A 14,315-nucleotide genomic window follows, 5' to 3' on the forward strand; every position below is an offset into this window, starting at 1 on the left:
ATGTGTATAAGAGACAGCTTCAGCCCCCTCCCCCCCCCGGCGCGGTGGTACTGAACAATCGATCGTTGTGCAGCAGTGACCCGGAGTTATCCGAACAGTCGTAAAAATAAGTTGAAAGTAGTTTTCGGGGGAATTTGTAGCTGACGGAATTCGACAGAAGCTATTTTCCGAGATAAGGTGGCATTTCTAGGGGCTGTTTGAGGGATGGGAGGTTGAAAATGGTTGCATATTACAGGCAGGCAAATTTACGATGAAATATAGAATAAAGAGACCAATTCAGACCGCTTGGTTGAGGAGGTTCTTTAAGAAAACTGTCATATCGAGTAGAAGACAGCTTTCAACTCTCAAAAATGGTTTTTTGAAGTATCTACAAAACTGGAGCTTCAGAACCAACAATTTTTTCTTCAGTTTATCGGTAAATTCTATGATTCACTGAGGAAATCAAGCCCCATGCACCCATCTCCCCAACTTCTTCAGATATCGCCTCCTTAACTAGATGAGAATCACGATGAATCTAATCGGAATCTGTAATTTCTTGTTTCAGATTATAAAAACCACCCTGCAACCCCTCAACAGTGGCCCCAGTGCCGTGTATTCATCCCCCCAAGATAATCACCCAGCCCAACGATTCACTTCTCAAAGCCAAAGATGGACATAGAGGTTCAGGTGGCCCTGAATTTCGTGATATCCTACTTGTACAACAAACTACCACGTCGCCGAGTCAACATATTCGGTGAGGAATTGGAAAAGGCCCTGAAGGACAAATTCAAGGGTCACTGGTACCCCGAAAAGCCCTTCAAAGGTTCGGCCTTCAGGTGCCTCAAAACAGGTGATCCAATCGATCCAGTGCTTGAACGAGCCGCCAAAGAGTCTGGTGTACCAATCCAAGACATTCTCGAGAATCTTCCAGCTGAATTGGCTGTCTGGGTTGATCCCGGTGAAGTTAGCTACAGAATCGGTGAAAAGAGTGCCGTGAAGATTCTCTACTCAGAGTCCTCGGACCTTCACGACGAGAGTTCAGCTGATCGTGAGGTCACCAAAACCTTCAACCCCGAGGCCCAGTGCTTCAGACCGATTGAGGCCGTTGGCACGTCTCTAAGCGGTCTCAGCTTGAGCCCAAAATCCACCTCACCATTTCCATCCTCACTGGGCAGCAGTGCCAGCAATGGCTCGTCCAATAATCAACAGAATGGCCATGCATCCGGGTCATCGTCAGCGCCATCGCCAACACCAATCACTAGCACCTTCAAGGGATCACCGAGTCCTGTGCCGGCTTTTATACCGAGGACAACAGCACCGCTGACCTTCACCACGGCGACCTTTGCTCAGACCAAATTTGGTAGCACCAAGCTGAAGACCAGCAGCAAACGGGCAAACAGGTAAGTCATCATTGAGCCAATGCACACTGTCTTCATCCTCCTGAAGGCAACCGTCCAAATCCTAAAATGGCAATCTTTCAGAATGTCCCCAACGGAATTCTCCAACTACATAAAACAACGAGCGATGCAACAGCAGATTCATCATCACCATCATCATCACGGGCCCCACCAATCAGCCGGTGGTCTGCCTGTCTCGCAGAGCTCACCGACAAGTCGTTCACTGTCACCAGGTGGTATCGTTGGTCAACCACCTCAGCAGCAGCAACAGCAGCAAGGACAGCCCCAACAGCACACAGATCCCAGCGCCTACTTCTTCCCAGGTCCTTATCATCCACAATTCTCACACCGCAATATCTTCGACTCGTCGAGCCACGCTGGCTATTTGCCTGACCTCTATGGCGCTAAGTTTCCGTCATCCTATCTTGATCCAACTATTGGACATCAGTTCTATGGGGGTGTGTCTGGTAGCTCTCAGGCCAATAATCTTGGCCCTGTTGGCTCTGCTACTTCTAATGGCGGTGGCACGACACAACAGGATAAGAATAATATCGTTGATGGGTTGAATAACTTTGGGATTACATATCCTGCCAGCCAGTATCAACATCTACTGGTTGCTAATTAATATACTGGCAGCCTGGCCCCCAATTGTCCAACTCGTCTCTCATCAGTCGTTTAAGTCATTAAAGGTTCATTGATTATTTTTTCCTATGGTTTTTTTAGTTTTTGGGGAGGTTTGATAGTGGAGGGGTCCAACAGGATGAGTTTTTGGTGAAATTGGGTGGATAATGGCGCTTGAAGGCTCTGGAATCACTTTTCAAACTATATCAGTTTGAATTTCCCGCCGAATTTTCAGTGGCCAATCAGGGCTGCTGCACTCACTCCTCCGGGATTCCCAGTGCTCACGAGATATCCGCGTGGTGGTTCTCATCAATGGAATACGGAAATGGACTTTTCGTCCATTTTGCATTCAATTTTATTCGATTGCATTCGAGATATCGATTGATCTCCCTGGAGTAAAATATCTTGGAATCTATAGGAGATATCGGAATTTTGATGAGAACCTTTTCTGTAGAGCGAGATGAGTTCTACAAAAAAGATTTTTACGAAAATTGCGCCATCTCCGCTAGATTCTGAGATATCCCCCAAAACCGAAAAGCTCATCCTGTTTTACCACTCGAGTGATAATTTTTTTTACCAAAAATTTTTTTATATTTTTTTCCTCGTTGGATATGGAGACACGTGTGGCCAGGTGTCCCAAAATTGTTCCATAATTTTTTTTATTTTTCTAAATTATTCATTTTTTTTAGAAGAACACTTTTGGGCGAGATTATGAAATTTAATTGAACGGAATGACAAAATTGTTTTTCGAGGGAGGGAGAATACACAGATGGATTGACAAATGTGTAATAATTTATTTTTTCACTGGAATAGAAAATGAAAAAAATGAGGAGAGTATAATATATCTGTAGAGCCTATGTAATTATAATTCAGAAAAATGCACTCACTTCAACGGGTTTATTCATTTGTGGAACGGTATGGGATAACTGTTGCGTTTTATTTTCAAGAATTCGTTGGGGAATTTTTCTTCTTTTTAGGATTTTAACGTGAATGGAGTTGCTCTCATACCGTTGCAACAAAGACTCGTCCTTTGGTACGATCTTACATTTTATTTTTATAAACGAGAAAATAATAAATTCATGTAGATGTGTAGGGTACATGTGGGCTTGACGTGAGGTGTCAATTTGTTCATTTTTTCATTTCACTTTTTTACAAAAATCTTGATTTCTTGAACTTTGGAAATTCAAATTTTGGGATTTTTGGCGGGAAATTTTTTTCATCCGGCAGCCCGGGACATTTCCAGTTCGAAACACTGGTGTGAACCCATATTGCCCCGCTGGTTATGGCGGAATGCAAAAAACAAAAAGTCGATGTCAAATCGTTTTTTTGGCTGTCTCAAAATCTCAAACTCAAGAATCCCCAAAATCGAAGGCCCCTTCAATTCCCTAAAAAAGTTTACCAAAAAAGTACAAAATGCTTTAAAACTCACCTCACGTTGCGTTCCACCCGCGATTGCATAATTCCATTGTCACCGAAGATCTCCGGCAATGAAAATGCAAAAGAAAAACATAAAAAAGGTGCCGGAAGCTCAGGCACCAGGTGCTAAAGTATTAAAAAAAAGTGGGCGAGAGAAGCCCGATAGAGAGAAAAATTTTCCACATGAAGAATTAACGACTGGACGACAAAGAGAAATGCAAAATGAAGGAAAAAAATTGCCCACATTTTTTTTCGTTGGCGCGGGGGGTAAAAAAAAACACGCGAATAGAGGCATAAAATTATGGGGACAGAGAGACACCGCATTACCCTAGTTTAATACCTAATTAAAAACTTAATTGTAACTATTAAACGATACGTACGACTGTGGTAGCTATGCTAGTACCTGCTATTGTTAAACAAAAATGAAAATAAAATCGAGAAAATTGAGATGCAGAGGACGCAAAAAATTTTCCCAGGCATTTTCGTTTGTCGAAGATGTTTCACTCGATTATTATTGAATTATCCAGAGGTTTAAATGTTGAATGAAAAATTTTCGTGATTACAATTTTTTCATTGATGCGGGTCGATTTTATTGAATATAACGAGAATCAAACGGATCTCGAGCGAGATTACGGGCTTGGGTGTGGGAAAGCTATGAAATCAAACTTGATGTATGCTCTTGGGGGAAAAAAATGATAAAGTTAATGAGAAATTACGTCAAGATGAGAAATTCAAATTTCACTCGCGGGTTGAATTGACTTCTTCCGACTTCGGGAGCACACAATCACCCCGGAATTGAAGAAAAAACGGTCCGTTTTGCCCCAGTGGTTTAGGAGAGAATGCATTTTTCGCCGATCGCTTATCGATTTGTAGATCATTTTTACAACTTTGGCTGTAACTGACGTACTACTGGGGCAAAATGGGTTTTTGTTTTTCCATTGGATAAATCGGAAAATTTTAATTGCGATTGAAAAAAAAAATTATCCATTTCGGCCCAGTAGAAGAGGAGAAAATCCTGTTTGAAGTTTTCATAGATCTTTGATCGATTTGTAGATCATTTTTACGGTCTTGTTGAATGGGTGCTCTATTTCTGGAAATTTCATCGAAAATTAATGAAATGCTGATCCATTCCAGCCCAGTGATGTAGCCAAAAATTACGAATCAATTTTTCGTAGATCATCGATCGATCCCTAGATTATTTTGACATTTTCAAAACGCATCGTTTTTTTTTAAATTCCGCCTGAAATTTTCCGGTCCATCCACTGGGCTCACTGTCGACCCCAAAATCCCAAAATTCAATTCAACCCAAGGGTCAAACTCAGAGTACTACATTGAAGAGACAAAAAAAAAATTTAAAAACATAGTATTATAATGTATAAAACAAAAAGATAAACGCATAGTTTTCCAACGCATTAACTGAGTGTATTTGTTAAACGAGAAGCAACAAAAATCGAGGGGACACACGAGTAAAAACCTAATAATTAAACTAAAATAAAGATTTACCAAAAAAATCGTTTCTCGCATGTACCCAGCGGGGGGATCGATAATCTGTCTTTTTAAAAATATCAAGTGTTTGTCAAGAACCTAGTGGAAAAACCCAGAAAACCCAAAAAAATATCGGTATTGTCTATTAAATAATTGATGAAGCAAAAAAATTAAATAAATTTAATCGACTCAGAGGGAAAAATTTATCGTGAGTTGAGTGAAAAATTCATTGCAGATAATTTACCTATTGATTAGATACGAGACATTACACGATATATATTCTTATACTTAGCCCGAGTGACGAGAACGAGAATTTTTTTTTTTTTACGAGGGAGACAGGCAGGGTCAATCTAAAACGATTAAACACGAAACGAGAAAAAAAAAATTATCTGTTTTTCGCATGTAAATACGAATTATCGCGATTGCAAGCGCCATCTCGCTGACATTACGAGAACCACATTGAAAACAAAATGGCGGAACTGACGATTGAGTGACAAAATGGCGGAGTTATGGCCGAAACAGTGGCGGAATGAGACGAAATAAAAAAACGAGAAAATCACAAAGAGAAAAATCACCAAAATATACATTACGAGGGGGTCGCGTGACGCCTGAAAATACCTTGAATGATCATGAAATATGTGAATGATTAGATTTGTAATTATTATATATATTTTTCAATACCTACTACATGCTGTATGTGAAACAAACAAGATGATGTTATTATACACATTACGCTATTAATTGAGTAAATAATGTATAGATCATTATATGAGGACACGCATCGGTAGTTGCGCGCACCTTCCAGAGTGCGGGTTATCACGTAGAAGGTGAACGAGTGCATAGGCTCTTAATTATTAATTTTTTTCATTGACATCTGGAGTGAGAGGAAATTTTATCTGTGAACACAACCTGAAATTGCCAACAGGGGCCAGGGGGATGGGGTCGAAAGTGACCTCATCCGAAAGATGGCAAAATTTCATGCAGAATAAAAAAAAAATCGTCCATTTTGTTCCAGCCGTTGAGGAGAAAATCCCAAATCAATTTTCTATCGATCATTTATCGATTTCCTAGATCATTTTCACGTTTTTCACTGTAACTCGGGTTCTATGGGAGCTAAATGAATAATTTTTTTTTCATTTTGTTGAAAATTTTCCCACCTTCTCGATGCACGGTCAACCCCCCACCGCTCCCTCGTAGCCCAAAAAATCCCGAAAAACAATGAAATCGTCTCACTCCAGATGACAACGGTATCTCATGTATCTTATTACCCTACGTTTCATGTGATTGTACCGAGTAAAGAGCGTGAGCTCCGAGCCCCTCCCCTTTTTTTACTACCCCCTTTATTTCTACAAGAGAAAACCCACCCCCCAACCCCCTTTATTATCTTTATATCGAGTGTTTGAAAAAAATGAGTGCATGAAAAAACAAAAAAAATTAAAAGATTACTCCGGAGCTTGCGCCCACTTTTCTTATCTAAATTTCTAACGACATAACAAAAAACCGTTTAGACGAATTTATTGTACGAATTTTGTATAGCCATAAATCATAAAAAAACCCATTAGTTTTTTTCTGCAACTTCATCAATGTTTTATCCAATCAATTTTTATTGTAACCTAGAAAATTTATTGTTTTTCTTTCCTTGTATTTTTGTACGATAAAGAACATTATATTAGTTATTGTTATTTTATTTTTCATTTTGTAAAACACACACACACATATATATAAACATTATTATATATTCACCGCTCAGATTGGGCCAATTTTTAATTGAAAAAAAAATTAATCAATTAAGAAGAAATGAAACTTATTGATTAGGATAAGGAATTTTTTCATAGTTTGTTATTGTTGTTTTGTATGATACTTGATTGAAAAGTTATTAACAACTGGACACAGTGAATTTTATCGAAATACGTCTTTTTTTCTCTTTTTTTTAATGGATTATTTCATTGTGTTCAGGGTGTTATGATTATTAATACTATATTTTTGTTAATAATACAGTGATTTGATAACTGCAGTTGATTTTGTTTACCTTTTTTTTCACGTGTCATTTGTTGGATAATTTTAGGATTACGATGAATGAAAATATTTGCGTTTATCGATGGAACATTATCTTCAGATAATCTAGATAATTTTTAATTGCCCAAATGATTTATTCTCCATCTCGACTTTTCGTATAAATAATAATTGATACCGGAATCTTGGATAATTTGTAAATTATTTTTTGTATTTTTATATGAGAGTTTTTAAATTTTTTCAAGGACACGTAAAAGTTATCTGAATTATCGCAAGTTGTATTTCGTTGAATAGATGACTTTTGGTTGATGAAATTGAGCCAGAGAAAGAGTCCAGATGATATTAGAAAAATCGACCTAACCTCAACTTACGGAAAAGTGAGCACAATTGATCCTCGAGAGGGCGCGTCGAGATGTGTGTGATTTTTATCTAGATCTAACCTATAAATAGTCTTGTAAATGTGTCAAGGTCACGTAATTGAGGGATCGCCCTGAGATTTAAATAGGTAAATTTTTCATTAGATGTTTATTATTGATTGAGGGGCATCAGCACCTCGAGAAAAACAATTAGTTGTTGGAATTTTTGGTAGTCTAAGAGTATCCTAGTTGAATGTTGTCATTTTTTCCCTCATTACTCATGTTTTTTTGAGACTTTTCGGCGTGCACGTGAAATTTTTTCGGGTGAGTGAAAAAGGGAGTTCAAAAAAGGGCGGTATTTCAGAGGGCATTGGATGCAGCAAAATAAAAATGCCGCCAGTTGAAAGCTGGGAAAATTTCCCATGAGATTTTTAAAAAAAGAGTCCATTTTGCCCCAGGCGTTTGGGAGAAAATCCTAAATCAATTTTCATAGATCTTTTTACTGGCTACAAAATGGCGTCATTTCCGACCCTCTACCCTCACTCCTTCCGCCGAAAAATCCTAAAAATGTAGGAAAATGCACGCCGATCTGTCTCCACAGATGGTGAAATCCACTCGAATGGAAGAAATCGTATTAAAAAACGTAGCTAACGTTTTATTATAAATATTATAAATACTATACATAAATATTTGCCACAATATAAATATATAAAGATTACCTATACTTATATAGTGACAATTGAGAGCAAAAAGAGTACGATGATATCATGAAATATTATTATTCTTTGTTACTTCTTTATAATTAAAAAACGAAAAAAAATATTGACAAAATAAACAAAAAAAAATTGCTATTTAAAACATAACTAAGACCGATAAATAATTGATACTTGATGAGAGTGTGAGTGTCACGGGGGATCGTATTATACACGTAATATTGGGTTATGGGTACGTGATGAGGATTTATTGATTACTCCGAAGCCTTGAAGCGTCGAATTGCATTTCATCGATCACTTCACCTCAATTTTCTTCACCTTTTTCTGTTTTTTTTTTTCACTCGATGACATGGAACATGGCGTCTGCAGCTGGAGGATCATCATCTCTATTATTTTGAAACCCAACAATTCTTGAAAAAAATTATTTTACCAGGTAAAAGCATTCTTATGTTAATAATCTCGGGATTTCCCGGGATGTCGATGAGAATTATGCCACCGAAAAGGCCAAGAAAAATACCCACGAATTAAAAAAAAGGCGATCCATTTTGGTCCGGTAGATCCGGAGAAAATCCTACATAAACTTTCATAGATCATTTATCGATCTCTAGATCATTTCTGTAAGACCGGGCCAAAATGGCTAGAAAATGGTTGCAATGGACAGGCAGAGGAACGTTCTGTCGAATTGAAAAAAGACGACTCATTTTGCTCGGGGTAGATCCCCCAAAAATCCTGAATAATACTCTAGATCATTATAGATCACCAACTGCTGGATCACTTTTACATTTTCTGCTGTAACTCCGGTTCTATGGGGGCAAAATGCATCGTCTTTTTTTTAATTTGTGGGCAAATTTTCCGATCCATCAGGTGGGGTCATCAGTGACCCCTTATCCCCACCCCCCGAAATTCTCACGGCCATATTTTTTTCGAAGATACATGAATGGGTGCATTAGCCCGTTAGATTAACCGTCAGCGATGTATTAAAATGCAAAGCTCGTGCTGTGGAATCATACGAGTCGACGTAATACGAACGCATGATTATTTTTCATTTCATTCTTCAGTTCTCCATTACAAAGAGAAAGAGAGAGGGGGAAATACGAAAAATTATTGGAATGCGTGACGTTAGGACGATTGACGTCTATTCCGTTGGGGAGGGGGTCATGTGAATCATCAGTGATATCCGATAGTTCATAACGATGTAATTACGATTTTTAATTATCGATGAAATTTTTTATAAAACAAAAAATACGATTTAATGCCATTTACAATTCATCCATTTTTTATTGAGATCAAGATTATAGATCGGAAAATTTACCCAAATGAAAGAAAACAGCCTATTTTGCCCCATCGTGTCTCGAAAAGGACGGGACAAAATGGGCTGTCTTTTCTTTAAACTTGAGATGGAATTTACCGCAATATAATATTTTTCATTTCATCGGCATTTCGATTGACTTGGATTAATTAGTTGATTAATTAAAATTAAGCCAAACTACTAAAATTAAGATGAAAAAAAAATACAAAAATCTATATTTTAAATTGAACAATTCTTGTATCGAGATGAAATATCGTAACGTGTATATTCAATTTTATATTCTAAAAAAAAGGAACTTTGTATTCACCTCTATTTATGTATATCTGAATGAATAGTTTTTCTTCAGAATAGTTGATAAATGATAAATGATAAACAATAGATGAGCGAATGCGGAGGTTCGAGGGAATTGATATCTCGTTGTGTCTAGTATAAGAAACCGGCACCTGAATACGTAATGCAGGGGTTCTGTGTTTTTCAGATCAATCCACAATTATCTTATTGTTTATCTTGAGAGCCACAAACACTGGGTGAATGAAACCGGTGGCATTTGATAGATCGGAAAATTCACCTACGAATTAAAAAAAAAACGATCCATTTTGGCACAGCAGATTCGGGGAAGATCCTTAATCAATTTTCATAGATCTTTTATCAATCGCTAGATCATTTTCAGACGACCAGAGGGAAATGGATTGGAAATGACTTCATTGGATAAGTAGACAAATTTTGTATCAAATGTAAGGAAGAGGGATCATTTCGCCTCAGTAAATCCCCCAAAAATCCCGAACAATTCCGTAGATCATTATAGATCATCGATGGCTAGAGCGCATTTACGTTTTCCACTGTAACTCAGGTTCTATATGAGCAAAATGGATCGTTTTTTTTTCAATTTGATGATAGATTTTCCGATGTATCTAATGGGGTTACAAAAAACATCTTTAATATAAATAATAATTTATGGATAAATTATTTCCTCTAAAAACTGGGAATTTTCGATAATAATTATGATAATCAGCCGTGTAACTCTGTCATCCATTATTTAGCAACTTTACCCCTCAAAAATTTGGAAAGTTGCGACTAACTGCAAACATTATTTCTTTAATTAACAATAAACAAAAATTATTGGCGGTGGGAATAATAGCTAGAATAATCGCATGGGTCGTCCAGAGTTGCAGCGAATGTGCGTTATCACAAGAAAATCCTCAACAAAAAAAATTTGAAAAATTTGAGGTATCGAGAGATGCATAAATAAACAAAAGGGATAATACCAAAAAAATACTCACTCGTAGGCGTATAAGGGTACACACTAGTTGACGTAGTGAAACATTAGCGAGAGTAATTAACGATTAATTTTAAAAAACGCATTACTAATTTAATGAGAAAAAAATCGATATATATTACTACCTAAAAATACGAATGAATAAATTTGAAAATAATATTAATTAACAAGGATAGTAGATGTAGAGGTAATTTTCTACAGAAATTTTTGCGCATTGTATACGCATGTTTATGAGTTAGGGAGACAATATTACGTTGGCTGTTTTTTCCTCTCAACAAAATGCGTCCCTCCATTTTGTGTCACGATTTAGCGTCACGAAGTAGCCGATATTTTTACGTTTTGCTCGATATCTCAAAAATTTGACGAGATACAATTCTGAAAACAGTTCCATCCGAAAGCTGGGGAAATTTCCGATTTAAAATACTATTTGACACCCCCTCTATCTCATCTTCTTGCCTCAACACCAGAGGAAAACAAGTTTGACCTTGAAATTAGATTTTCTCAAGGTCAAATTTTACATTGCCACATCTTGCTGAGATTTTGAGCAAAAAGGGTTTATATTGCCGGTTTTAAATTGGAAATTTTCTCAGCTTTTAGATGAGATGTGAACCCACACTTTATCTCCTCGCGTTTTCGAAATATCGAATAAAACGTAAAGAGTGTTTGATCCTCACCGATTTCGTGACGAAAAATCGTTGCATCAGTTCCATTCGTCCTGGAGTCGTCTCCGTGTTACTTCTTTCGTGTTGAACATATCTGTATGGTTAAAGAGCTCTGCTTATGCTATTCAAAGTAATTCTCGTAACGTATGAAACTATTGATGTTGACAGAACTATTGTTTACACGAGTGATTTCAACAAATGACGAAAATCATCATTTCGTGATTGAAAGGGAAATTAATACTTGTATCAATGCATCTGCTAGAGGGGGAGAAATTTATCCACATGAAATTAAAAAAATCCAAAACTCGATTTTTATCGAAGATCGATAGTAATCGATTTATCGGAGGCTGTTCTCTGCGATATCTCGAGAACACGGAGAGCTACATTTTTTTCAATTTGTCGATGAATTTGCCCCCTCCAAAAGATTCTCCTGCAATCACGATAGATCAAAATAATCGATTATGGATTAAAATCATCGAGACGATACCAAAAATGAACATTACCCGCTAAAAACACAGGAATACACCAATGAAACAAGATAAATAAAAACGAAACAGTCATCCTCGCCAATAAAAATATGACAAAAAATTGTTAAACTTCCATCAGATCAACATCACAAAGACAGACAATTTTTAATAAAAAAAAATACACCGTCGAAAAAATCATTAAAAAAATATTTAAACAACTACTACTGTTGAATTCGATGTCGATATGTCGTATTTGTCCTTTTTCAACTTACAAAATCTCTCTTTGTATTAAAAACAAAAAAATGGATAAAAATACCAATGAGTGTGTACTAACGTTCGATAGCCAGTGTGTTTCTATAGTTCATAATAATGAAAAAAAATAGATGAGTTAAAAGAAACATCACAAATGGGGATATTAAAAAGATCCTGAGCGCTGCTACACTTTGTACATGATTGTTAACAATTAAAAAATCAACACCGACATGACGGGAATAATTATGATTATCATAATGTAAGTTAATTAGTGGCGAGGACGATCACTCGTTCGTGAATGAATGAAAATAATCGAGAGAAATCGAATTTAATATTGAAAATTGAGAGAGGAATTATGTTCAGGCTCTTGATTGGTGGTACAAACGTGAATCAATGAGTGGGCGTGGCTTGAGCCGAAAGTCGAGCACATGAGGCTCCAGAATTTAATTGTGAATGTCGATTTATAAATAATATTTATAAATCGATTTTTCAATTCTCAATTGAATGAAAAAAATGGGGGGGGGGTCAATAATTATCCCATTCGATAGATCGGAAAACGTACACTCGAATTAAAAAAAAAATTATCCATTTTGGCGCAGTGGTTCAGGAGAAAATCCCAATTCAAGTTTTATAGATCATCTATCGATCTTCTAGATCATTTTCACGTTTTTGGCTGTAACTTGAGTTCTGTTGGGGCTAAATGGGAATTTTTTTTTTCATTCGATGGAACAGACGATTTACTATCTGATTCGATGAAATGGAACCCATTTTGCCCCTGTAGAATAGGTAAAAATCCCAATTCAATTTTCAGTGGATCCGCTAGACCACGTTTTTAGCTGTAACTTGAGTTCCATGAGGGCAAAATGGGTGATTTTTTTTCGTATCTATCCATTTGGTTGATCATCAACTCCCACCCTTCTGCAAAATCAATTTTGTTTCATTCAGATGAGAAAAAAAAATTGACGTTAAGGATCTGAAATGAAATGCAGCGTCTGCGATGGGATTGAACAAAATAAAAGTTATCAAAAAATAAATAAAGAGAGGATAACTATTGGCCTAATTCTATGTGTCATCAGTGTATTACGTACCTTAAAAAATGAAAAACTAATTCATTGAAAAAATAAACAAAAAAATTAATAATTAAATAAAATAATTTAAACTCTAATAAAAAATACAATTTACCTACCTTGAATCGCCAAAGTATTAAACGCAGATTATTCTTGCAGTGAAGAGAGAGAAAAAAACATTAGAGTTAATTTCCTCAACTTTTCTATTCGTAATTAGTCTTAATTCATTTCTTACCGAATGGAAAAATATTCCTTTCGTATACGTAGAATTCACAAATGATTTTATTGAATGTGATAGAAATATCTAGGTTAACTATTACTTTAATGACTTCTTAATTATTTAATCAATTAGTTGAATTGAATTGTAAACCACAAGTACCGTTCACCGGTCCTCTTTATATCTCCAAAGAATAACCAATTAGTGAGAAACTGAAGGGTTTCCCTCCCATAAAGAGAAACAAGAAATATAAATAATTTTAAAAAATTGAAAATAAATAAACCAAAAAAACAGACGTACATATATCTATAAATATATGTGTATAATAGTCTATAATTTTTCATATTGTTGTACGAAAATTTTTAAGTTTATATTAAAACAAATGTTTTTGTGTATATCATATAAACAAAGAAATTCGCAACGAAAAAAAAAGATAATTTATCTAGTTTTCACGTTAATTGTCTAATTGAATTACCCGCCTCAATCACTCAATAATAACAACTCCAACAATCAGTGATAATATTTTTTTTATTAATTTATAAAGTGGAATAAGGAAAAAAATACTTTCAATTTTTTTTATTATAAATAAAATTAAAACACTCGATTTTTCGGTTGACGATGTAGAGCCAGGGATCTATCGTCGGAAGTGATCCCAATCGATAGACCGAAAAATTTTAATACGAATTGAAAAAAAAAATATCCATTTTGGCCCAGGGGTTTGGGAGAAAATCCCAATTCCATTTTTATAGATCATTTATCGATTTTCTAGATCATTTACACGTTTCCGGCTGTAACTCGACTTCTACTGGGATAAAATGGATGATTTTTTTTTCAATCGATAGATGGAAACATTTCCGACTAGATTCGAAGTAAGAAAATCCATTTTGTCTCAGTAGAATGCAAAAAAATCCTAATTCAATTTTTCGTAGATCATTTATCACCGGGTAAATCGCGTTTTCGGCTGCAACTCGAGTTTTACAATGCCAAAATGTGTAATTTTTTTTTCGCTCTGTGAAAAATTTCCCAGTCTACCCAATCCCAGAAGAATATAGCTATGCAGATCCTCAGAATGATACAGGTAATGA

General features: G+C 36.0%; 1 protein-coding gene across 3 annotated transcripts in view; it reads left to right on the plus strand.

Annotated features, from left to right (window-relative positions):
• Positions 1-6,912, plus strand: part of LOC107037387 (protein Tob1) — a 28,368-nt gene extending 21,456 nt beyond the window's left edge. For all 3 annotated transcript variants that reach the window (XM_015255918.1, XM_015255916.1, XM_015255917.1), the window contains 2 exons: positions 545-1,379; positions 1,461-6,912. In XM_015255918.1, the coding sequence (XP_015111404.1) occupies positions 649-1,379; positions 1,461-2,001 (1,272 nt within the window). In that variant the 5' untranslated portion in view covers positions 545-648 and the 3' untranslated portion in view covers positions 2,002-6,912. The remainder of the gene's footprint in view (positions 1-544; positions 1,380-1,460) is intronic.
• Positions 6,913-14,315: the final 7,403 nt, after the last annotated feature.

This window comes from Diachasma alloeum, unplaced genomic scaffold (assembly GCF_001412515.2).
Source record: "Diachasma alloeum isolate Michigan unplaced genomic scaffold, Dall2.0 Dall_scaffold_00219, whole genome shotgun sequence".
NCBI classification, from domain to species: Eukaryota; Metazoa; Arthropoda; class Insecta; order Hymenoptera; family Braconidae; genus Diachasma; species Diachasma alloeum.